The sequence below is a fragment of the Halichoerus grypus genome, chromosome 1, assembly GCF_964656455.1.
Source record: "Halichoerus grypus chromosome 1, mHalGry1.hap1.1, whole genome shotgun sequence".
Classification (NCBI taxonomy): domain Eukaryota; kingdom Metazoa; phylum Chordata; class Mammalia; order Carnivora; family Phocidae; genus Halichoerus; species Halichoerus grypus.
In genome coordinates this window covers 77,620,109-77,646,868 of record NC_135712.1, presented here as the reverse complement: position 1 = coordinate 77,646,868, position 26,760 = coordinate 77,620,109, and the positions used below count along the sequence as shown (strand labels likewise).

At 41.1% G+C, this 26,760-nt stretch overlaps 1 protein-coding gene across 5 annotated transcripts in view; it reads left to right on the top strand.

Moving 5' to 3' along the window:
- LPP (LIM domain containing preferred translocation partner in lipoma) overlaps positions 1 to 26,760 on the top strand; it is a 654,872-nt gene that overhangs the window by 202,000 nt on the left and 426,112 nt on the right. For all 5 annotated transcript variants that reach the window (XM_036109786.2, XM_078068088.1, XM_036109787.2 and 2 more), the window contains one exon: positions 16,140 to 16,347. In XM_036109786.2, coding sequence (XP_035965679.1) covers positions 16,155 to 16,347 — 193 coding nt within the window. In that variant the 5' untranslated portion in view covers positions 16,140 to 16,154. The remainder of the gene's footprint in view (positions 1 to 16,139; positions 16,348 to 26,760) is intronic.

Here is a 26,760-nt window from a genome sequence, read left to right as displayed (position 1 = left end):
CAAGTAGACCCTGATATGAATTACAGGTCATGTTAAACAACAACCAGAAAAGGTTGAAGAAGAAAGAACGGATTTATTATATCTGGAGTAATGGGAAACAGTACTGTTTTTAGTTTAGAACTGGGATTTGCAGAATTTTTCTGCAGGGTCAGAGGGTAGCTATTTTAGGCTTTGAGGGCCAGATGGTCTCTGTCACAACTACTCAACTCTGCCATTGTGGTACCAGAGCAGCTGTGGACATCAAATATACGTCAAATACCTGCACGACATGCATGCGTTTATTTATTTATTTTAAAGATTTATTTATTCATTTTGAGAGAGAGACAGAGAGCGAGCAAGGGAGCTAGAGGGAGAGGGAGAGAGAATTTCCAGCAGACTTCCTGCTGACTGGGGAGCCAGACACGGGGCTCGATCCCAGGACCCTGAAATCATACCCTGAGTGGAAATCAAGAGTTGGACGCCTAACTCACTGAGCCATCCAGGCGCCCCCACAATATGCATTTATAAGAAGAAGCATAACATTTTGAGTGCCACTTTCCCCACGCAGCTATTCTCAAAGCAAATTTTCGGAATCTTTTAATTTTTTACCATGCTCTGTGTGAAAAGTACTATCTCATTGTATTTTCCTTCTATTGAAATTGTGTGTGTATATATTTTATTTTTATTTATTTATTTTTGCTATATTTGTTTGCCATTGAGGTCTCCTCTTTGGTGAATTACAGGTAGGGTTCATTTATCTTATTTTAGCTCCTTGTCACTTGATGTCCTAAGGCCCTGGAGATCGATTTGATAACTCCAGCCCATTGCGGACCGGCAGGATGCCATTTTGCTTTGTGAAATGTTAACTCTTCTCGTGACTTTGGGTCTATGGGTCTGGGACTTGATTTTCAGCTCAGACCTTACCTGTGTCCTAAGGTGGCTGCTTGTCAATAGGCTGAAGATGGAGGATTACTTTGTCACTACTTTGCCTCTCGGTCCTGAGCTCAGATTTTGGCTGTATTGACTGACTGCTTAGGCTCTCCACCTCCTTGAAAGTTAGTTGTTGCTCAGATATTACCCGAGCCTGCCTGTGCCCCTGGGATCCTGAAATCCAGCCACGGACAAGGTCTGTCTTTGCATTTCTGTCCATCCAGGTGAGCAAACCTAGAGCTTGGGCCTCGCTCCCTCACCTTGTGCAGTTTCATAGAACTATCAGTATTATGTTTCAGCCCTCAGTTATGAGAGAGATTTCTCTTTTCCAAGAGACACAACTGAGAAAATGATGAAATCACTTGCACAGAGCCACACAACAATTCTTAGAGGACATACACTGCAAGATTATTATAATTGCCAAGGTGGAAATGTCACTTTCTTGGTCCAGCATGTCCATGGCCTTGGTGTGCTGCTGGCACAAAGGCTGTCCCTGTCCCTCCCTGCAATCTTTCCATTGTTGTGTGTGCCACAGGAACTGAGACAATTATGACAGAACTGAGCTGGTTTCTCTTCTCTTTTGGACATGATTGTTTGTCACAATTCTGATCACCATTTCTTCCTCCAGATTATAAGATTGTAAAAATATGGCTATATTTGTATTTCCTTTTGCTGCTTCGGGCTTGAAGAGTACCATTCATAGCTTTTGTTTGAAATTCCTCTATTAATGACCCGTCTTCATATACATCATCTGCTGCTTACAGAATGCTCTCATGTTCAGTATTTCACCTGATCTCCTTAAATAAGCACCTGTGAAGTAATCAGAGCAGGGAGGGTTGTCTGCATATTGCAGGTGAGGCAATGAAGGCCCAGTGTGGTCTGGGAGGCGCTGGCCTGAGGCCACCCTTGGAGCTGGTACCACAGCTGCCCTTCCATGTATGACCATGTTTCTCCTGACATTTTTCTTCCTGTCCACAAAATGCTTCTCTTTTATGAGTTTCAGAGATTTTCATGTCTGGGACATGAAGAAATTAATGACTTCTTTTTCTTTTTTTTTAAGATTTTATTTATTTATTTGACAGAGAGGGACACAGTGAGAGAGGGAACACAAGCAAGGGGAGTGGGAGAGGGAGAAGCAGGCTTCCCGCGGAGCGGGGAGCCCGATGCGGGGCTCGATCCCAGGACCCTGGGATCATGACCTGAGCTGAAGGCAGACGCTTAATGACTAAGCCACCCAGGCGCCCCATTAATGACTTTTCTTGAGGGAGCTAAGCATTAGTGCTTTTGCCTATTATTTCTTTTACTCTGTTACTGGCCTGAGTACTTTCAGAGAAGAAAGGACATGTAAATATTCCCTTTCTCTTCAGACAGTGAGGCAGACGTTTTCAAAGAAGATACAGACCCTGAAGAAGCTGTGCTTGTTCTCTGGTATTCTTAACAACATGGCAACCACAATTTTGGATTTTTCTCCCTGCGGCTTTCCAGCTGTAGGCTGCCACCGTGCATAACATTTGGGGGTCACTGATTCCTGTTCCTATTTTAACTATGTGAGGTTTGTGTGTTATGTGACCTTTGTCTTCTGACCTTCAGATTTAGGGAACTGGAAATTTAGGAAGTTTTGTGAGGACTTGAATCCAAGTAAATTCCCTCGTGAGTACAAAAACTTGTAGAGATGTGGAATGTTAGAGCTTAAGGGGACTTTCATCCACGTAGCCCCCTTAATTAGAAAACGTGGCCAGTTAGTGACAGAGCTGAGGAGAGAATGCTGAGATTAGATGAGGCCTCCTGTGGGTTTGCTCCACATCACTGAGTGCTGCCACCACCTTGGCATCCCTCTTCCCACCAGACTCGGGGCTCTGAGGGCTGGCGCTGCGTCGGTTCTGTGTATGGCTGTGCTCTGTGCATGGTTCTGCTCCCTAGCAATGATCAGAGTGCTTGCATATGCACTCGGGATTTGTTTGCACCATGAATGATTTGAGCCTGTTTCTTGTTGATATTGTGTCATTAGTGTTATTGGAAAACTTAATTTTAAGGATAATGTGGGGGGCTTATTTGTGGTTTACTATGGGAAACAAACCACTCTAGGTGTTTTTAGGCAGGAGGGATTTAATACATGGTATTATGTGCTTCTAAATAATTGGAAGGATCGTAGAGAATCATGGGGTTACCACAGAATTGTTGGGTTGAGGAAGGATGCACTGTATTTGGGATTAAGAAGCCACGGTCAGGAAAGTAGTACCTGGACCCTGAGACATGGAGTCCAGCCACCCATCTGTCACAGCTGCTTCCTGACAACTACAAGGCTACAGATGGGATATGGGAATGTGAACGCAGAAAATTCTCATCTCCATGGCCATGCTTCCAGCAGAAAGTAAGCCAAAGCTGCAGGAACATGGCCTTTGTCTTACTTTTATCTTCCAAATCTCAAGCCAGTACATATATTTTGGCAGAACCTCTTTTGTAATCAAGCCCTACCTGTAAGACAGCCTCTGCAATATGGCAAGTTTGAGTGCTAATCCACCATATGCAACACAGTAAGGTTACAGTTTTCACAACATGGGCACGTATTCCATAAGCCTCTGTGCATTGTAGATACTACACTGAGGATGGATTAATAATTATGTTCTTTGAGACCTCTATTTGTCAGTGCAATTAATTATATAACAGAAGGTAATGCAACCACTTTACTTTAGGGAATCCCTAAGGGAAATTCCTATTTATCAGAGAAAATGCCATAAGGAGGGAAGATCCTGAGCTGGGAGAGTATTCTAAACTGTTTTGGTTTTAAACATCTTGGAAAGTACTACAAGGAGACATGCAATATTATGATATAACAGTGCTTACCATGTCTCGGGGGGAGTTCCATCTTTGGCAAGGGTTGTCGACTTTCCATCTTGTATGCTTCCTCCCTTCCCCCGCCCCTATAGAATATACATTTAGAATTTGCAATGGAAATCCACATAAAATAGTTTCTTTAAAATACATTAAATTGACTTATAGCCTGTGGGACTGCATTGAATTCTTTTGACTTCATCTTCCTTAACTCTTGTGTAGCCCCTATTTAGAAATGTAAAACAATTATAAGTAATCCCCTTCACCTTTACTCTTGTACCCTAGTGAATGAATTTGGACACATTTTATTTCAGTTTCTTGTCCACTGCCTTGTTTTCTTCTGTTCCAAGTGAAGAATCAGGCCAACCTGTTGTCCTTCTACTTGAAATGTAGTAGATGGGATGAAATCACTGGTAATATTGGTGGGTGTAGGGGACAGGAATGGGCAGATGGTAAAGATGTAATTGAAGTAAATCATCTGGTTTTCTTCAAAAAGGCAGTATTCTTTGCTTCAGAAAAAAGGCTGAGTGAGTAGGGTCGTTGATACTAACTTCTGCTAGATTTCTGCTGTATCTTGCATTTCTCTACTCCTGCAGAATCATTCTAGTACATTCTCTCCTTACTGGGAAGTGCTTGTCTTTGGAGCAGGGAAGCCTGAAAGCCTCCTCTACTTAGCACTGCTAATTGCTCTGCCCTCTTAGCAATGGCAGTAATAAACTCAAAGTATGGGAGGTCTTTGACTATATGGAGCCCTTGGGAGAAGACCCTATCATACTGAGAATTCTCTTGAACTCAGCAACCAAAACCTCATTATCACAGTGTTATAAGTAAATGACTATATTTAAGTTATCATCTAAACTGGGACACCTTTGACAGTGAAAGGGGACATGGTTAATAATTACATCAAAACAACAAGCATACATTGGATGTATGGTCACCCTAATTATAATGAACTGTGGAGGACGGTGTTTGAAATGTGAACTAACATGATTCAAAAACAGAGTTTAACTCTTTATGTTCCCAAACCTTTAAGTTTACCTTCTTTTTTTAATGTAGTAATCACTTTCTGAGCATTGATGATGGAACAGATTCTGTATTGGCCACTAGGAAAATAAAGGAAGATGCCATCTTCGTTCTTTATTTACTTGCAGTTCCTGTTGTAATATTAGAGAGGCAGGTTTTCAGCCTGGCTCACAGTACGGCCCTCATAGGAAGGCTAGGGAAGTAATGCATTTTGGACTTACCCCTCTCAAAGTGAAATGTATCTGCCAAAGGATGAACACTTAAATAAGGTGTGAGGAACAGTTCTATCAATTTGTTCATTTTGTTCTTGGGATTTTCTTAAGAAGTTGGCATGAGGAAACATTTATTTATTTATTTTGCCAAAGAAAGTTTGAAAACTACTGGTTTGAGATTTAAAATTTTATGTTATTATTCTAAAGTCAAAAGGATAGTTGTAAAAAAAAAAAAAAGTGGGGGGGGTTGGGCTTCTAAACTTGGAACACAGAAACAAATAAACCAGGGGAAAAAAATCAGTTGAGAATTTAAAAAGTAAAAAAAAATAAAAAAAAAAAACCTAACAAATTATTTTAAATATCTGGAGGGCTGCCATGTGTCAGGGGGCTTGTGGTTCCAGAGAGCAGAGGTAGGACTGATAGGTGGTTTTTATGGGAACACATTAATTCTTTTGGCAGTTACGATTTTCTGCCATGGAAGGGGCTGCCTTCCATGTAATGAATTCCTGATCATTAGATATGTTCAAGCAAATTCACAGATGGTGGTTAAGTTTCAATTTCAGCTCCACATTAGAAGAAATGTGTTCATGAACAGTTTCATGTTTCTTGGATATTAAACTTCTGTATTGGTGCACGTTGTTGCCTACTACCTTACAAATGTATATTGTGTGTGTGTGTGTGTGTGTGTGTGTGTGTGTGAGATTTCCCAGAGTATTAGCCAAACTAGTATTTTCTTCACACGTTGCATTGTTTATTTTGCATGGCGGTCAGTAATTGATAAAAATGCAGAAGGCACAACATCAATACTCTCATCGAGGGAGATTTAAAAGGGAATAACATTCACCAATGTCATTCTGAAACTGATCCGAAACAGCCTGGCTCGTTTTTACTCAGCTGCCATTGGTCAATGCCTCCACAGATTTTGTCTCTGTTTCAAAATCTTGAAATAAAAGTGGAACAACTTCCAATGTGACTTAAGAAAAAGGTCACCAGTTGAAAATGGTTTCAATTGTTTTGCTATTAAATGTGAAATTGCAAAACTAGCCTCTCTTACATAATTTGAATTTATAACACATTCTAATGAGAAGCCTGTCTGTTTTTCATACCATTTTTAATACTGAGAAATTTCTCCAGGCTCTTGGACTGGTGCTAAACAAAAATTATTTCAGAGCATATGATGATGCATGAAGTTGAAGTTGAATCTCTTTGTTTTCTAAAACTGTATCTCATGGTGCTTGCAGGTTGAAAATCTGTATCTCTCCACTCACCCCCTTTATTTGTCCAATGTCTGGGAATTTTTATTTAATTTTACAATATCCTTATGTTTTAACCTGAGAGTGGAGTAGATTTGGGGTTTGGCAGAAATTTAAGATGAAAATTAAGTAACAGGGAAACAAAGATTACATTGGAAACTTTATAGTAATATTACCAAAACTCATTAACAGGAATTCAAATTATGGTGTCTAAACTGTACAAAGGCTGTAAGCTAGTTTATGACCAGCAGTTCTGACATTAGGGTACAAAGAGCATACTTGACAGGTGACAGGTTTTTGAGCAATTTAATGTTCAGAAGGCTGAAGTGTAACAGTTAACTCTGTGTCTTGTAGCTATGATTACTCTTAGTGGGTTATATGGCCTGAATAAACATTGCTTCGCAGAATCATGTGTAATATTGTCAGATGGAAATATGGCCTGAGATTTGTCAATGGTGGACTCATCTTCAGTGAAGACAACATTAAATATTTCAACTTTTCCAAGTTATATCCCAAACAAAATTTTTTCTGTCATTCTACTTGTTTTTATTGTTTGTTTATATTACAGTGAATTTTAAAAAAGATTTTATTTATTTATTTGAGAGAGAGAGTGAGTGAGAGAGAGAGCGAGCATGAGCAGGGGAAAAGTAGAGGGAAAGGGAGAAGCAGATTCCCTGCTGAGCCGGGAGCCTGATGCGGGGATCTATCTCAGGACCCTGAGATCATGACGTGAGCTGAAGGCAGATGCTTAACCAACTGAGCCACCCAGGTGCCCCTTAAAGTGAATTTTTAATAAAAGAAAGTGTAAAAAATTATTAAAAAATTGAAATCAATTAAACATCCCTCAAAGTGCTAATAAAATTCTATGACCTGTCTAATGGGCACAAGAGACTTGTAAACACATAACTACAAACATAGTGTTTACATATTTTATTACAAGTTGGAACAAGCTGTCAGGAGAATGCAGACAAGTGAACAGCAGTTACCTTGTGGACCTACTCACTCAGTGGCGGGTTTGGATTGAGAAGATTTCAGGTACCACTGGAGAGATTGTTAGGCCTCATTAGAGATTGCATCTGTGACTTTTCCATACTCACTGTTTTATCCTAGTGGAGGGGCAAGAAAGACATAAATTAGGATTTTAAAACCTTTATGAACCAGGTACTCAGAATCTCATCTTTGTAAATTCAGATTTCCACTTTTGGTAGATTTCTGAGCTCAAAGTCTCAAGGTGTTGTTTGCCCCTTTCTCTTAGCCTTGGAAAGAAAGACAGTCTGTTAGTATCAGAGACTTAGAAGAAACCTCCTTAGGAACACATTTTTTGTGAGCCTGGTACATTTCACAGACTTGCTGTACCATTATAGAACATAAAATGATGTCATGAGATGGAATTTTGGAGATTATCTTCTTAAAGCTTACTATTGTAGAGCTGGAGAAACTGAGGTCCAGAGAGGGTAAATATTTTCTTGGTCATTTAGCCCAGTAGAACCATTGCTATGGAATGTGGCCTGGAGCGCAAGATTGGGGTCACATGACTGGTGCTGATTTTCCATGGCATGATTTTCCACTGACTCTTGGAAGAGAGATTCTTGACTCCTCTGTCCATTTCCATACCTTTTACCCACTCTTTCTAGTTATCATCCAATAATCAATAGACTTACAGGCTTTCTTGCTGAAACTTTTCTATTGCAAACGCTTTTTGGAAGCAGAACAACTGGGCTTGAATGCATCCTCTGATACGTGTTAGGGGCTGTGTGACCTTGGAAGAGTTGCTCCAGCTTCTCTAAATCCTGGGTTTTGAATTTTCAAATTAGAAGGAACGAATCAGTCCCTACGATTTCTCACAGCTAGACTCTATGACCTCTTGGGCATTGTCCTGGCTGTTGTCACCCCTGTCTGTTTTCCTGTGACTGATGGGAGTTGTGGCAAATAAAGACCAGTTAGTCAGTAATTGGTTTGGTTCTCTTCTCTTTTTGACCTTCCTCCGAATGTCCTGGTCTTCCAATGCTATTGTTTCGCTCTCATGGTTGGTTGTCCCCTTTCTGTGTGACGTTCTCAAGCTGAGATGAAAGCTCAGTGTCGACATGTATCTCTATTCTGCCTCACGTTTTTGTCAGAAGGACATGTTTACCTGTCTGGACTGACGCTTCCCTCCCTGCTGCTTCTTAGTTTACCTGGGATCAACGATGCGGTGCGGTGGTTCTTGTCACCCACAGTGTTGCCAGCAATACGGGTTGTGCCTTTAGCATTAATTGGTATTCATACTAATTCTCTGCAACGCAGCTTGGTATTTTATGTGTGGATTCCTGTCCTGCCTCCTTTCACTTTACACTCCCTGGTCAGTGGGACTCAGGGAGTCGAGACAGTTTTGTAAGAAAGCTCAGCTCACTCAACTTGCAGACTTGTTGGAGGAATCGTGGAACGTGAGAGGCGGAAGGAATGGCAGCAGGTATCTGATCTTACAGATAGGGAGAGACACTGAGGCTCAAGGAGGTCAACGGACTAAAGTTATCACCGAGTCAATTAGTGGCTGGGCTCGAAATTACGCCCGAGTCCTCTGCATTTAAGTCCAGAGCTTTTTCCAGTATTTCCAACTGTGTCTCCGATAGCCTATATAAAGGTTTGGCATTTCCGCAGACTTGTTCTGTAGTCACCCTTTCCAAGTCATGCCAGCTATCCATGCAGAGAGTGGGCCGCTTAGCCAGGGCTGGGCCAAAGTTGCCTGGAGAGAGAAGTTGAGTGAATACATTGACATTTTCAGCCCATGGCAGATCCCGTTTTGCCCTTCCGGCTCTCATCTGACCTGATGCTTCAGAGGAAGAGTGATTACATTTGCTGTTCAGGGAACAATTTGTGTAATTTGCAGCCTGCCTTATTCTTTAACATTGTCTTCCCACGCTTCCATCATATGCCACAGTGTATCTGCTTCGTAATTACACTGCTAGGGACTTACCTACATCACTTGGAGGAGGTTTGCCCAAAGTACTTATTTACTTGTGCATAAGAAATCCTGATTGATACCTTGGTAATCTCAGATCAATCTAAGCTTCTCTTCTGCAATGGTGAGGACTGAGGAGTCAGGGAAGCGGGTGACCAACAAAGAAGAAGAATTAAAAAAGAGGGCTTTGCTTTCTTACTGATGAGCTCAGAGGAGAATTGCAGATGATCTGGAATTTCCATGATTTTGCTCGTTTGGGGCCTGTTCTACAGTCGGGATCTTCCGTGGAATCAGAAGAGTTTGTGAGTAGGGTTGTCCTTAGTCCTCATTTAATCCAGTCACCTTGTTTTCAGAGAGAGAGGGAAGGGTGCCCTGCGAGCTCATGGCAGAGCTCTGCCTGAAAGCTGGGTCTAATTCAGAAGGTCAGGTATCCTCTAGCTGAATACTGAGCTGTAAAAAGGATGATTAGCTGTAGCCCAGAGAGGGAAGCACATTGTCCCATTTTAACAGACCATTAAGAAAGCAGTTTTGAAATTGTAGGAAGGTACTGACTTTTAGGTAAAGGGAAAAGATAGTGAAACACCTCCAAAGTTATAGGAAAACTATTATTTAAATCTTTACTGCTTATTTTATTTTACTATTAGTTATTTATTTGAGAGAGAGAGTGTGTGAGAGAGCAAGCAGGAGCAGGGGGAAGGGCAGAGGGAGAGGGAGAAGCAGAATCCCCGCTAGCAGGGAGCCTGACACAGGGCTCGATCCCAGGACCCTGACATGACCTGAGCAGAAGGCAGATGCTTAACCGACTGAGCCACCCAGGTGTCCCTATTGCTTGTTTAAAGAAAGAAAATGTTGCTAAGGGACATGAATCCTGAACTTGAGTCGGCCATCAGCTACTTCTGATCTTTAAGTCACTTAGCACCTCAGTCTCTCAAATTTTCTACCACTAAAATAGTATGTTAAAACTTGTTTCTTCCCCGGTATCATTCATTTATTAGCAAACATTGACCAAGAGCCAGGCTTTGGGTTAATTGCCAAAGGAGATTTAGGGACTAATGTAACATGATTTAAAGATTAGTATAAATGCTCTAAGTCAATTATTTTCAACCCTTCAATCAGAACATACACATAAAGATCCCCAGATGAGTCTAGTGTACAGACAGTCTTGAAAACTGCTACTTTAAACTTATAGTACTTGGTGTTAGATGATGCCATGGAATGATTGGTTGGTTGTTTTTAAATTTTGATGATCTATGTAAATGTTTAAAGAAGTGTACAATATTGATTTTAAGAAAGAAGAAGAACTTGAGCAAACACTAGTTAGTTCTATTTTTGTGGCTGACAATGACTTGTCATTCACATGGTATCTTTAGAGAGGCTGAGTGGCTTTTTTTTAGTATTAAATCTCACTTTACCTGTCATCCTGTTTTCTCATCTGCAGAGGAAGGGTCTTGGTAATCATCCGGCCTTTTTTGGCTGTTTGTGCTTTCATTAGTTTGGTCAGACTATTGGCTTCATCAGTATGTGATCCTGTGGTTCATGATGGTTATTGTTTGGTGGAACAGAGTAGAGAAGACATTATGGCAAGTAATATCCAGGAGCTAGGAATGGAGATAAGAGCAAAATCTACTGTTTCTAAGTGTGACTTCCTTTGGATTCTGATTTTTTTTCCCCCTCCAAACAGGAAGGTAGTTCCATGATGAAGACCATGGATTTGGGGTTGAAGATTTCAGTTTTGCTATTTGTCAGAGAGTGTGTGTGTGTGTGTGTGTGTGTGTGTGTATAAGCAAGTTATTTAATTCTTATAGTTTTACTTTCTTGACCTGCTGAATGTGGAGAATGATAACTCTACCTCACATAATAGTGAAGACTGTTAGAAAATTGCTTGGCTTATAGTAAGTCCTCAGTAAACACTTGCTGTTTATTGTCAATGGCTTTTTTGTACCCGTTGAACAGCTAGGAAGAGACGACAGAGAGCGATAGAGAGAGGGTAATAAGTAAGGCTTTTTAGGTGCTTCTTCATTGCTTTGCATGTGGCAAAAGTTCCTGAAAGTCCAGTGTCTAGGGAGCCCAGCTCTCGGCCTCCCTTCTTTTAGACCAGGGCCATTTCTCTTGTTTGCCTCTCTTGTGATGGTGTTTGCGTATTTTCATAGCCTCTGTGGAGATTTTCCCTTTCACTTCTTGCTTTCGCAATGATTGTAAACTTACAGTGAAACTGACCTAGAACCAGAGGAAGTAAGAGCAGGGTGAGTTTTGGTCCAGCACAACTAGCTCTCACCACTGCTTGTCTTTGTGTTTATGTTGGTCGCTCTTGGAGAAGCTGAGAAACCCCAACTGACATGTGCTAGTTCATCTGTTCACTAAACTTGTGAGGTTTCCTCAGACCCATTTATCAAAATAAAGGGCTCTAATTCAGGTTTCAGAGAAGGAAAGCAGTATAGACTATTAGAGCTGATTGGGACTTTACAGACATTCATTTTGCAAATGAGTATCCTCTCTTGTTAAAGGTCACACTGGCAAAGTTGAGACTAGAACTGGGGACATGGAGACTCTATGTCTGTACTATTGTGTTTATCACCTTCCTTGGATCCATCCTGAACTGGTTCATGTTTCGTACATAGAGTTTTTACTCTTGTTAGATGACTGTTCAGAGATTAAAGTTCTAGCTTCTTATTTCTCTGTATAAAGCCTTTAAAAAGCAAGCTCAGTTTATCTTCTGAACGTTTTCCCCAAATATTCTCCTTGAGTTCCTCATTTTAATACAACTGGTCTGCTGCCTGTTCCATGGAAAGACCTTGCTTCTTCCTTGAGCTTACAGTATTTCCAGGCATTATCTTTGTTGTTCCATCTATCTTCAGAACCACCCAGCTTTCAAAGTCCTTGTCAAGGGCCACCCCTCCCTATGCTAGCTCCCATCACACACATGTCAGTTCTTTTGGTATGCTGTGTATTGCTCTTTTTCTCTTTTCACATATATAAATATCTCTTCTGCAGGTAGGCCTTAAGCTTCTTGAGAACAGGATGAGAATCTGATTCATCTCAGTACAGGATGAGAATCTGATTCATCTGGAGCTCTAATGCCAGGCAAATACAGTTATTCATTCATTAAGTTAACAGACATTTTTATTGAGTGTCTATCATGTATTAGGCCCTGGGATTTGAGAGTGATAATTACTTCTGCTCTTAAGGATCCAAGAGTTTAGTTTGGGATACAGGCAAGCAGAGAGACAGGGACTTGTGATGAGTACAGTACTCCAGGTGCTGTGGAAATGTAGTGAGAGGGTATATAACTTGAACCAGATGATAGAAAACATGAATTATGTCTTTAAGGACTAGTGGGAAGTGATGCTCAGGATCTAAATGATGCGTAGTAGATGAGACATCATTTTTAACTGAGAGGTAGCTAGATCGAAACGGAGAGAGATCAAACCTAGAAGAAATGGATGAATTTCCAGCAGAATATGAAAATGACCTCAAAAGAAGCATAAAACGGCTGTAACTATCATAGAAGTTACTGGAAATATGATTAAGATCTATTATTAAAGAAAGTGTCACATCCAAATGACTTTACAGTAAGTTCTGATAAACTTTTAAAGATCAGATAATTCCAACCTCATCATTATTAAACAAATCCAAACAGTAGAAAAGGATGTAGAACCCTCATATGAAACCTAATGATGATAAGTAACACAAGGAAAGAAACACTATAGAATGATCTTACTCATGATTCTATGTACAAAAATTCCCTATAAAATAGCATATTTAATTTATCAATATATCAAACACTACAACTGTGACTGAGTAGGAATTTTTCTAGGAATGCAGAGATGGTTCAGTATCTGGAACTCTATCAACAGGATTCATTACATTGCTAAATTAAGGGAGAGAAAAAGAGATGACCATATCAGTGGAGGCTAAAAAGGGAGATACAGAGATCCTAAAGAGGGATGAGTAACCAAAGAGATCAACTTTCATCCATTTACTCGTTTATCCATAACATAGCTTTCTGGAAGCTTCCTAGCCAGGCATTGTGCTCATTTAGTGAGACTGCCCAGAAGCTGCCAGCTTACTGGGTCAGTCGTGTGGATTGTTGTAAGTATGATACAAGTACTAGAAGAACCTGGAATTAAGCTACTCTTTTTTTTGCGGGGGGGGGGGGGGTTGTGAGTTAGGGAAATATTCACAGCATCGGAGACATTCAGGCTGGGTCAAGATAAAAAAACAAAAACAAAACACTCGGGCTTGGTAGAAAGTGAAGGGACCAAAATGACAGTGTAGATGGTGGGTACAGCATGAGCAGGAGTGCGGGGTCAGAACCATTCATTACAAATCCTGTGAATGGTGTCACTGGCTCACTGTGGACATACAGGAGAATGGGAGGAGGGGCTGCCTTTGAAGTCATCTGCAAACAGGTAAGATGGCCAGAGCCTGGCACTCTCAGGAGGTGGACCTGCAGGTGTCTCCATGGGGAGGGCAGTATCAGGGTAATAATATGAGGTATTGGGGATAACTGTAAAGATGATGGAGTCAATTAGTTGCATATTGATGCGTAAGTTTTCATTTTTTATACTTTCCCAGAAGTTGCCTGTTCTTTTATATCTATGGCATATCTGAAAAAGCCAGGATTCTACAGTCAATTGGCAATGTGGGATTGATCTGGAAATGTGCCTCTTTGCTTTAGAAATCACTGCATCCTATATTAACCCATTTTTTTAAGTTTCTATTTTGGAATAACTTTAGGTTTATAGAAAAGTTGCAAGGGTGATAATATTAACCTGTTTAAAATGTACACATAAAATTTATATTACACATGTGCAGACTGCATTAAAGTTTTCAAGTCTTTATTCTGTCCTATGTGGTCCTGGACCTCTGCTCACTTTAGTCATGTTGAAAGCAGAACAGACACTTTCAACCCCTTTCAGTAGAAGACTGAAGGGCAATTAAAAAAAAATACATATACAAGACCATCAGTCCTAAGAGATGGGCTTTTTTTTTTTTTTTCCCCTTAAATCTTGTCAAATGATTGTGAATGCACAGTTAGGGTGAAGAGCCATGAGTAAACCAGATTCATGGTTGTTTTTCTCTATTGGTTTTGTGCTGGGCCTCCATGGTGGGGTTTTAGGAATATGTAAAATCTGGTCCTTGGCCTTTCAAGGAACTCACAGTGCCTGTGCAGACAGGACAAGGGAGGGAGAGGAAGAGCAGGGCCCTGCAACCGAGCGAGGCCAGCGAAAGAAAGCCTGTCACTGTGGCTGTAGTAACCGAGGCCTCCCGAGATTCCTAGTTGGGAGCCTTCCTCTTTGATCCGCGTCATCCTCTTTTACTGCGAAAACTGCACCTCCGACAATTTTTTCTCTTACTTTGCATAGCACTTTAGAGCGTATAAGACCCTTCAATGGCATTATCTCATCGGTTGTCCTAAAATTTGCGAGTTAGGGGGGCAGGGCTTTATCTTAATTTTGAGGGAGTTGAGGTCCCCAAGGTCCTGATGCGGGGAGGGGGCTGTTCAAGGTCACGGCACTCCCTATGAGGCCGCCTTCGCCCCCACGCTACCCCGTCCCTTTCTGTTACCCCGTCTCTCCGTGGCCCTGCCGCATGCTGAGGCCTTTATTTTTCCTTGCATTTCCAGTGTTCTTTGTCTTTATAGACATCTGGAGGTAATCATGTAGCCCTCTCAATTAATTCAGTTCAATTAATGAATTACGGGGTGGATTTGGGGCTGGGAGCCGGCGCGGGGTGCCTTCCGGGCCTCCCTGTGCTGGAGAGCTGTTGCAATCAGGCTTGGAGAGCCCTCCTCCTCAGCCAGCAGTCTGGGAGGCTCAGCTCCAGCCTGCAGGCTGCCTGGAGGGGTGACTGGCTCACCCTGACAGGCGAGACATCATTTTTCTTTCCTCACCCAGTGTACTGTAATCCGATCAGAACAGCACTTTGGCTGGGCGGCTTTGCCGGCTCCCAGTTACATTTTTCACAGATGGTCCCTGTGAGACTCACTCAGCTCGGCTCCTCATGCTTGTCAAGCGGGGCCGACCTTCGGGTTTGAATATTGCTAGCCCTTCGCTACTAAGTGCTAGTAGGGTCCCAGGCTTTGTGGCACACAGTGTTCCCCTCCTCCCAGTTTACAAGTGCCCCTTGGTGGGGAGCATAACTGCTCCTACAGGAAAGGTCATTTTAAAGTTTCCTGACGTGCGTTGGTTATGCCCTTGTTTCGAGAGAACACTTTTTGTGCTTCCTTGATGTTGACCCAATAAATTCAGGTTTCCCTCTCTGGGCTTTGGTTCCATCCCACGTTTTAGTTGCCTACTAGCTACTTTTCCCTCGACCCCTGCAGTCACACCAAACATGAGTGCTCTGCACTTTTTTGCCCATGCTGACATGGTTCAGGCCAACCTCTGCTCAGCACTCAGGGCCCAGTCTGAGGGACACCTCATTAATGAGGGCTTCGTTCTGCTTCCAGCCAGAAGTAATCTTACCTTTTTCTGCACCCCAGAAATACTTTTATTTATTTTTATCTCACTTAGGCAATATCACCTCATTTAGGTAACTTAATCATGGTTTAATTTATGTGGTATTCATTTTAATAGGTTATTAATAAAACTGAAGCTTTTTTTCCAACCTGGCTGCTATCAGATTCTCCTACCATAGAAACTTCCTCAGGTTAGGGACCATTTCTCATCCTATCTATTTCCTGAAGAGTGTTAGACACTAAACAGGTAACTGTCAGAAGAGGTGTTCAAGATTGGTTGAGGGGAGTGTGCCATTTTCTCCTCCTCCAGTGAAGGTGAGTTTTTCCTCCTCCTCCTCCTCCTCCTCCTCCTCCTCCTCCCCTCATTCACCTTTTCTCTTTCTTTTTCCTTCTTCTCAGAGAGCTCTGTCAAGATTTCATCAAGTATGGATTAAGGGGAAATAATGTTGAAGTGAGGTAGGTTGCCTCCATTTTCATGCTTCTGTAAACCAGCTGTGTTCATTTGTCTTTAGTTCCAGATTCCAACAATGTCCCACCCATCTTGGCTGCCACCCAAAAGCACTGGTGAGCCCCTTGGCCATGTGCCTGCGCGGATGGAGACCACCCATTCCTTTGGGACCCCCAGCATTTCAGTGTCCACACAACAACCACCCAAGAAGTTTGCACCAGTAGTTGCTCCAAAGCCCAAGTACAACCCATACAAGCAACCTGGAGGTGAAGGTAAGTGGGGGGATTTTAGAGTTGGGTGCCCAGAGTGGGAGAGTTCAATATAATAAAGGTGATCTATCTACACAATGTTGTGTCAGAAAAAGGTAGCTTAAGAATTCAGTGTGCTTATCATAGTTAATAGACTGCCAAAGGTTAAAAACACATCTAGAAACTATCAAAGCCAACCTTTTTTTTTAGGGATAAAGAGAGTGAGACCTCTTAGGGGTTATATGGCTGTGGTTATATAGTGAGTTAGGGCTAGAGCCAAAACTAGAACCTTGGTCTCCTTCTACTGTGTTATCTTCCACCCCATCCCATTGTCTTGTAGAGATGTGCCTGCCACCCAGTTGCCCTTCTCTCTTGCCATTGGACACGTGTCCCCACATGCTGCCAAGAAGTGGTCTGATGGGAAACCCATATGAAGGGAACCTTGTGAGGCACCTGGAATTGTTAAAACTGGAATTGTTAAGACTCCCCTAGGCTGCTGTAGGAGAAAGTTGTCTGGAGAGCTCTGTGAGATCTGCATTTGCTGAAGGTCACAGGCAAATGAGAGCGAAGCCTAGTTCTAGGGGTTGTAATAGCAGTACATTCAGTTTTCATCAAGCAGGAGTTGGATGAGCCACGTGAGCTCAGCATCTCGGGTGTGTATGTACCTGCACATTCCCACACTTAACCTCACAGGCAGCATGGAGAATGCCATACTATTGGGTTGAAAAGCTTCCATATTTTTACCAATCAATGTCAGCAGCTCAGCCAAATCCATGAAACAATGACTTATAACTGACAACAGAGGAATGGTAAACTTCTGGGAGCTGAGAGCGAAGAGACAGTGAAAGGAGATTCAGTGCCCCCTTTCTCTGTTCTCTCCCTCCCCCACCTGCACTTCAAAAAAAATGACCTTACATTACCCTTGCCAGGATGTTTCTTACTGCTTCTTGGGTGACATGAGTGTGTTTCTTCCAGCAAGTTTTTGTGAGACTGTTCCACACTCTGTGGTATATTTCGGTCTTTCTCTTTTCCTCCTAGTCCTCTCCCTGCCCCCAGCAAACACTTCACTCATCTATTGGTATTGTCATTAGAATTGAGTAACTTCTTCCAGATATCCAGCTTGTGTGAGGGGGCTGGATGCTTAGGCAGGTGGTAGGGAAGTCAGGCATCAGCGTGTACGCCTGAGCTGGGGCCATGGATCTTTGGGTATCCTTTTTCCAGAGAGGGCAAGAGCTACTCTGGAAAAACAGGAAGTGACACTCTTGGTGCTCTACTAATCTCCGTGGCAGTGTCTGAGTTTTACAGGCCTTGAAGGAGACTACATCTCGACAGTCAATCCAAGACTTAGAGGAACTGGTTTACTTTGTTCTTTAGTGGTGGTGCTTTAGTGGTTGCAGGCCTGGGGCTAGGATTTGGAAGAGAATCCCTCCTCTCCGGGACAGGAAGGGCCGTATGATGGCTTCCTTATTTGTTTTCTCAGCATGTTCCCTTATTTGCTTACTGGGGGATATGTTATTTTGTCCCCTAATTTTTGGGGAGAGCTGAAATGGACTTTCCTCTAATTTGAAAGGAATAAGATAGGTTCCCTCTTGGAGTAGGAAGCAAGTGTGTGAGGAAGCCTTCATCGGTGTGACAACCCCTACCGCTGGAGGGAGTGGGGGCAGGGCCTATATTAAGGAGGCGATACATGGCATATGTGAGGGAGGAGGAGCAGGCCGTGATCCCCCTTCAGACCCCTACATTCTGAGTGTGATGAGTTGCAGTGGCTTGGCCCCTTCGGTGGCTCTCTTGCTCTCGAGACACCCTGCTCTCTTCACTGCACTCCGTGAGGCTCGCTTACTGCCTGTGTAGTTCTCTGGGGACACTGGTGTCCTCTTCAAAACTCTGCAGCTCACAACCATTTGCTCTTTCTCAGCATTCCACCCTCATCCCTTTGGTCACCTGTCAAAATCCTACTGGTGTCGCCCTCTCCAAAATGGCTAGCCACGGCCTGGATCAGAAGTTCTCATTCCCTTCCCTGGGTTTCCACATGCGTCGTGTTCTGTGACCCTCACATACATTTCTGTTTTTTGTCACTCCTCCTGCTCTTGTTGTATCGCTGTTCAACATGTGGTCTATGCCAAGCACTCTGCTTCTTCGTAACCATTTTATGGACTTCTCATACAACCCTATGAGGTAAGTGGCTATTTTCACATGGAAAATGGGAAATGGGAGTTTAGAGATGAGAGGTGACCTTCTCTATGGTTTTGTGGCTCTCCTACGTTTCTGAAGCAAGTCTGTTGTCCTCGCCCAGGTGCTATCCTGCTTGCTCTTCTCTTCCTGGCATTTCTGGCACCCAGGCCCCATGTGATGGTGATACTTCCTTGTAAGAACGTAAGCTTTGTTTCCCCATTTAAGCAACAAGACATGGTTTCTCACTCGTCCTTATGTTCCTCTTGGCTCCTAGTATGCTACTGTGTTTTTAGTAGGAATGATTGTGTATGGTCAAATGTATGTCTGTATGTTCTTCTGTATGTATATATTTGGATGGATGGCGGATGGCTGGATGGGTGAGTGCTCTGCTCAGTAATTCTTCTCTCGCAATAAACAGTTTGGAATATGGCATCCTCATTTGAAGCAACTCAGTCTCATTTAATTTCTGAAGTCTTGATTCTTTCTTGCGATTCTGCCAATCTCTCTCTCTTTTTTTAATATAACCTTTTTTGAATACGTGAAAGAAGAAATTTCCCTTGCATATATACATTTTAAAGATAAATATGGGGAAAGGTTCATGGATATTCAGACTTTGTTTTTAAATGAAGCTCCATCTCTTCATCTGCTCTGTATTATGACATGATATTTGTTTGAAGTGTGAGATTTGCTTTACTTTCTATTTAATTTAAATGTTAGTGCATTCTCTGTTACTCTAAATATTTTTATGATTTATATTATTTTTTTGTTTACATTTTTATACATTTTTAAAGTTCATATCCATTTTCCTTTTCCTTTTCTTCTTCTTTCTTTCTTTCTTTCTTTCTTTCTTTCTTTCTTTCTTTCTTCCTTTCTTTCTTTTTTTTTTTTTGAGGGGGGTCCATTTAGAATGCTCTGCACCATTAGTGAAATCCCCAGATAGTAGGTAACACAGTTTTTATGTGCAGGGTGAATTGAAGATGCCGGGATCTTGTGGCCCAGCTCACCTGTTCTTTGCCTTTAGTACATATTCTCCCTCAGTTTCTCGCCCTAGAGTCTTTTCCTTCATAGCTTAGTTCAGAGCCTGACGTCTAAAAAGCTTAACTGCAAAGGCAGCAAGTTAGAATTAATAGAAAGCATATAGTCTGTCTTTTTCTGGTGTAAAAGTGAGAAGTGCAGGGCAGAGGGTAGAAGTTGTTTGCTCAGATATGCATGGCCTGCTCAGGGCTGAGCTCAGGTCCCCTCTGTCTGAGTCCAGAGTTATATAGGACCTTGGACCATATTCTAGTGAGGACTCTTCCTCACTATGCCATAAGCTCTTCATCCACCTCATAGAATTCTTATCCAGTGTGCCTTCCAACAGACTTCCTTGTAAATGAGCCTGTCTCCTTCAGTGGACTTGGAGCTTTTGGAGGCAGGACTGCCTGACTCATGCCTTTACTCCCAGTGACACCCAGCAGGATACCTGCCACATAGTAGGTGCTCTGTAATGTTTGGGGTAATGCTTAGGCCGTAGCAATATAAACCCGCTTATTCAGATCCCGGCTTCATAGCTACCTGTTAGGTGTTAGGTCTGTGTTGCAATTACTTTTACCCTCCTATCCCCATTCCTTGAGGTTTTTAGGCCAGGAGTTATGGAACCACTGCCGCCTGGAAGTTTTCAATTCCATTTCTTACCTTGGAGTTATGTCTGCAATGTCTGGGCTTTGCTTTCTCATTTTTAAATTCTGACTGAGAGTGGCTAAGTACCCACATGTTCTGCACATCAACTTATATTTATGGGATCCCATATGTCATGAGTTTTTTTTTTTTTTTTAATTATTTATTTAATTAAGTAATCTCTACACCCAATGTGGGGCTTGAACTCACAACCCTGAGATCAAGAGTCACAGGCTCTGCGGACTGAGTCAGCTGGGAGCCCAATTGTCATAAATTCCTTTTAAAAGGTATTCTGCTAATAACCTTTCTCTAAAGAGCTTTGTTGTTTTTCCCAGTTAGTTGCTCTTTAGGCCTTCAGATCCCCGTATTTTGCTACCATTGTCGTCAGACTTTCCAGGGATCTTCTTTAGCAACTGGCATCTCCTTAGTCCTCTTTGAGTGACCCTGCATTTCTAAATGCCTTCTCGTGTTTAGTATAATAAGCTTATGAGCCCATATATATTTTTTATTGTTTTGCCTTCTAACAAAGTTTATACTGTTAAATGCCTGTATCTTTTTTTTTTTTTTTTTTTGATGGTGTGGTTGCTATGTATGTATGATTTTGTCTCATCATCTTCTATTTTTGGCTGATGAGGACAACAAGATAATGCATTTTTTTTTCCTGGTCTTTAAAGTACTAGCCAGTAATGTTCTGTATCCTATAATGTGGGTCTTCCATCTTCTCCAGATTTGCAAAACCAAAACCAAACCAAAAACACAAAGCCTTAGACTTGGATGGCAGAACAGGGTATAGATCTTTCTTTTTTGTTCTTGGTAGATACCAAAGTAAGTGAGCTTTCCTACTTTACTAATACATTATTTTCTTGAGATGGTTCTGAAATGTTCCTGTCATTACAACTCTGGGAATTGGAAATAGACATACACATACACAGACACACAGACACACACACACACACACACACACACACGCAAGCTTTTTTTCTCTTTTAATACTCTTGTTGAATGAAATGTGGTAATTATAATAGATTATCATACAGAATCATTTGTAATGTTTCCACGTTTGTAAATTTGGGGTTGCCTTGTGGCCTGAAATTTACTTTCTCCAATTTCTGAAGTTCCTTTAGAAAACATTTTTTATGTAAGATTTTTGAAAAATTGATTGTCTAGGGTATGAATTCAAGGGAACTCTTTCAGTAGAATCCCTTTGTATTTGTACAGCCCTTTATGGTTTATCCTACACTTCCATATTCGCCGTCATTTCATTCTCCAAAGGCGATTCTTGCCGTAGCTCTATAGGTTAGGTAGAACGGATATTATTGCCATTTTGCTGAGTGGTAAACTACCAGAAGTGAAATAACTTATTCAGTAACCATGTAGCTAGTAAAATAATAAAGCCAACCTCTACTTTTCATGTCTAGGCTTCTTACTGGTGTTAAAGGGTTCTATTTATTAGAGATTGGGATAGACAGCTTCCTCTAACTCCATTACTTTATTATTACATGATTCTTCTGGGATTAATTTCAAAATGGTTGCTCTTCTCACAAACTATTTCTGCATATAATACCTTATATACTTCTAGATAGTATACATAAGACCTCAACTTTCAAGCTTTGCCTACATTGGTTCACCTAGACTTGAAAAATCCAATCAGAATGGGTGAAATGATTCTATTCAGTGAGGGTCCTAAACCTGGAAATTTGTGACTGGATCTCTTCATGCTTTCTGCTCCCCCGAGATTATTCATCCATTTCATGGAGGGAGAATAATCTGGAGTAGACATAGTAGCTAGAACAAAATGCCATCACAAACAGTGGAATCCCCCATGGTGGAGATGGCAGCCAGTCTTCCTTCATTTCTGCTTTTGTGACAGAGCCATTCTTCATGCATTAATCACAAGGTCTTTGAGCAGCATAACTAGAAAAGAGTTTGAAGGTCATGTGTTACAGTTCTTACATTTGTCAGATGTGAAAACTCAGTCTAAGAGGGAAGGGGATGGCTTCCCAAGTTTATCCAAGGGTTTGGGGCTGAACTGGGGTCCAAGCCTGGGTTTCCCAAACGTGTGCATTCCACTGCATCTCCATTATCTCAGATTGAAAGAGGCAAGACAGGCTTGTCTCCTAGGAATCAATGAGTCCTGGATTATTGATACTTGGTAGAGAAGTAGCCATTAGTGATATGACACTGGTTTGGCTGGACATACTTATTTTCTCAACAGAAGCTAACATGCGAGGGAAACAGATGGCCACCAATGGCAATATAGTTAAATAATGTAGCATGGATTTTCTCTTACCATTTTTGTGTTTAACCTACAGGCCAATTTGGTGCTTCTTCTCTTCTTATGGTTAGTGAACTTTTTTCTTCTTCTTCTTTTTTTTTTTTTTTTTTGGTGAAACTTGGAAGAGTAGGTGGCAGAAAATGTGGGAGGACTGATTGTGAACTCTGAACAGTCATTATCTAAATATTTAGACTCACAGTGTGCTAGGTTGTCTCTGGAGTCCTGTAGTTTCTGTCCCCTGCCGTGAAAGGTGAATCTAGCCTGTGACTTTGCAGGTGCAAATGGGGGACATCTTCTTTCCGTAATCCTGACAGTCCCATTAAGTTGCCAGCAACTGCATGAGAGCAATTGCAGCTTCTTAGACGTTTGTTATAATTATGCATGGTCTGTCATGAGGACAGTCACAAAGTCACCGAAACATCAGGAGCTCTAATGCCACTCGGGTTTGACTGGCATGCCTTTTCTGGTCCGCGGTAAGTGTATTGAATCTCATCTATTGCTGTGGAGAGCTGTACAGGAGTTTTAATTTTCAGAGCCTTGGGGGGAAGAAAAGGACAAGCTGTTCATTCATTAAAGGGTCAGATAATAATTGTATTAATTTGATCTTCACATCACATCTTCCTGAAAAGAATTTGTAGTTCTTTGGGTGACGTTAGATTTTACCAAATATTCACAGGCCTTATTGACACTCTGGAGAGCCAAGGTTCATGCTGATTCGGGGGTCGGAGTATTTACCTTCAAGCCTCAGGTTTGCCACCTGACCTTGATGATGACATTTTTCTATTCCACATTTCCTTAATTTATAAAATTAGCTGGAGAGATTAATTACCTTACAAGATTGCTTGAGCATCGACTATAATAATGAGTATGAAAATGTTTTATAAACCAGAAAATACCTTACAACTCTAAGGAACTGCTGTGGTGTGCTTATTCAATAATCATTTCCCTAAAACAGATTTTGTATCAGGCTCTCTTCTAGGAGCTGAACGAATGGCAATGAACAAAACAGAGATGAATACCTGCCCTCATGGAATGTACTTCTTGCTATAATAAAAATAATTAACTGTTTTTATTCATAATAAGTAATATTGAAAAATAGTATTTATTTAATAAATGCATCTCATAATCTTATACATACTATATACTAATTATTCTAAATTATAATACTAGTACTATAAGACTAATAAATATGTAGTAATATAACTCTAATTATTACTAACGAAGGTATTAATATATACTGATGAAGATTATTAACTTCAAATAGCAATGATAGGAATCACAGTGCCTCAATATTACATAAACTATGAAATTCTAGACCAGGGTATATCTTAAAAATTATCCCAATGCAACCCTTCATTTCCTAGATGAGGATAGTTATCTCACTGATACATTTCTGGGAGGTGTCAGGCCTTTGCCCTAGGAGTGCTGTAAATAACAAACAGAATTGTTGAATTGAAGGCAGGGATTATTACCCCAGTTTTAGAGGCTCAGAGGTCAGGTGGCTTGTTCAGTATTACAGTACAGTGAATGGTCAAGCTGAGCTTTGATCCTCTGGATTCCTTCCACAGTAACCACAGCTCTGTGTCGCTGATGCATTTTGGGTGACTTGTTTAGAAGCTCCAGTGATAGAATTAATTTATGTGGACACATTGGATTAGATGTTTTAGAACAAAGAGAAGTTCATGTATTGTTAACAAAATCTCTTTTATTTTGTAACCTGTCAGCATAATTAACTGTGGAAGTAGATTCCTTAATAAGGTAGTGGACTTCAAAAATGGTGAATAATGCTGTGTTCTGTGGTGAGGTGCTCTTTAATCTTCTTTATTTTTAAATTATATAAATGTATAATATTATTGTCACTCCATATTTTAAATCTAAAGAAAGCTTAATTTCTTTTTCAAAAATAAAAGTAAATATAGAAATACAGTAAAATATCACTACACACCTATTAGAATAGCTAAAATTAAAAAAAAATACTGGTAGGGATGTAGAAAAACTGGATCACTCATACATTGCTGGTAAGACTGTGTAAAATGGTATAACCACTCTGTAAAACTTTTTGGCACCTTTTTTCCCCAACATGTATCAACCATATGATTCAGCAGTTGCACTCCTGGAAATTCAATTCAGAGACATGAAAAGTTATGTTCACACAGAAACCTGTACGTGAATGTTCATGGCAACTTTTTTTCATAATGACAAGATACTAAAAACAATCCAAATGTTCTTCAATGGGTAAATATTTCAACAAACTCTGGTACATCCAAAGAATGCAATAATACTGTCCATCAATAAAAAGGAAAAAACTATTGATATATGCAGCAATCTGGATTGACCTCAAGGGCGTGATGCTTAATGAAAAAAGAAGTCAGTCTCAAAAGGTTGCATATACTGTATGATTCCATTTATAAGACATTCTTGAGATGACAAAACTGTAGAGATGGAGAACAGATTCCTGGTTGCTAGGGAACAGGAATGAGGGATGGAGTGGGGCAGGGAGTGGGTGTTCATACCAAGAAAAAGCAACAGGGAGTCTTATCGTGTTGGTGGAGCCGTTCTGTATCTTGGTTGTAGTGGTAGTTGCATGAATCTATGCATGGGATGAAATTGCATAGAACTATATAGACACACAAATGAATGCAGGTCAAAAAAAAAATGGTGAAAATGGAGTAAGGGCTAGCTAACACTAATATAACAATGTCCGTTTCCTGGTTTCGATACTGTATTCTACCTGTATCAGATGTTACTATTGGAAGAAGCTGGATGAGTGGTACATGGGAGTCTAAGCAGTTTTTACAACTTCCTATGAATCTATATTCCAAAATGAAAAGTTTAATAATAAGAAACACATCATACATAAAGATTTCTAAATGTTTTCTTCTCCTTCTCAAGTGCCATCTTATGTGGACACCGAATTGTCTGCACCATACTTTGATGATTATTGTTATAATGTATGGCTTAAACCAGTGGTTTTCAAAGCTGACCAGTCATCAGAAAGACTTGGGGAACATTTTTTTTTTAGATTTATTTATTTATTTGAGAGAGAGAGAGAAAGTGGGGGTGGGGGGTAGGGGCAAAAGGGAAGAGAGAGAGAATCTTCAAGCAGACTCCCTGCTGAGTGAGGAGCCCCACACGGGGGCTCAATCTCATGACTCTGAGATCATGACCTGAGCGCAAACCAAGAGTCGGACACTTAACCAACTGAGCCCCCCATATGCCCCCGGGAACATTTTTTCTTTAAAAGAAAAAACAAACAAACCCTGGGGTGACTCATGTCACTACTACAGATTTGGAATTTCAAGGCATCTGCACCAAAACAAAACAAAACTCCCCAGATAGTTCTGATTGAGGCTCAACCAAAGTTTGGGAACCATTCATTTATTTCAATAACTCCAGGGAATGGTGTTTTAATGCCTTTTGAATCTTCTGCAGGGTACATACTCTCTCCTTAGTTAATGACAGTGGCTTTTGAAGTCTTAAGTATCTTTTATCATGTGAACAATGGAGAGATTCATGGACTCAAATCATTCTTCACCTTGCTGTGCTTTTCCCTCTGTGCTTTCATCATAACAGAGTTTTCTGCATATGTTGTCTCAAGGAATTTTAATTGGGACCCAAAGACAGAAGAAAGAAGATTAAAAAAAAAAAAAAAAGAGATTCTTCTAGAATGCCTCAGTATGGAGCACTTGCTATTGTATTACTTCAGGTAACGATGCCTGAAACCTCAGCCTATTTTGGGTCATGACAGGCCTATGTAAATCATCTATAAATGGATTCTTTATGGATATTATAAAAATAAATCTGACACCTGAGCCTTTGGGCAAATATACCATATAAAGAAATACCCTGGAACAATGGTTGACCCTAGGAGCTGCAAAAGAGAAAAAAAAATCATGGCATTATATTTTTATCATCCTTTCTTAAATTTACTGTAGCTAGAGACTGGAAGGCTGAGCACAGCTCCAGAGAAGAGTACAGGTCCCTGAGATGTGACACCTCAAGCTTTCTAGCACTTTGACCACCAGTATTCTCCACTGCTGTCTGTTCTTTACTTTGCTTTGTATGTTGCTGATCTCAAACAGAATAGACAGCTTGCTACACAGGATAGGCCTAGAATAGGTACCATATCTCCATAAAGTTCTGTAAACTAAGTGCTGTAAAAGGATAGGAAGGGTGTGTTGTGGGAGAAATTGGGGAAAGCGCCACAGAGGAGGGGCCACCTGAGCAGAGTTTTGGAGAGTGGGTTAGCTGTGTGCTACGCAGTAAAGAATGATGAACAGCATGACACCCCAAGCAAAGGGAATAACATATGCAAAAGCTGAGAAAGATCCCCA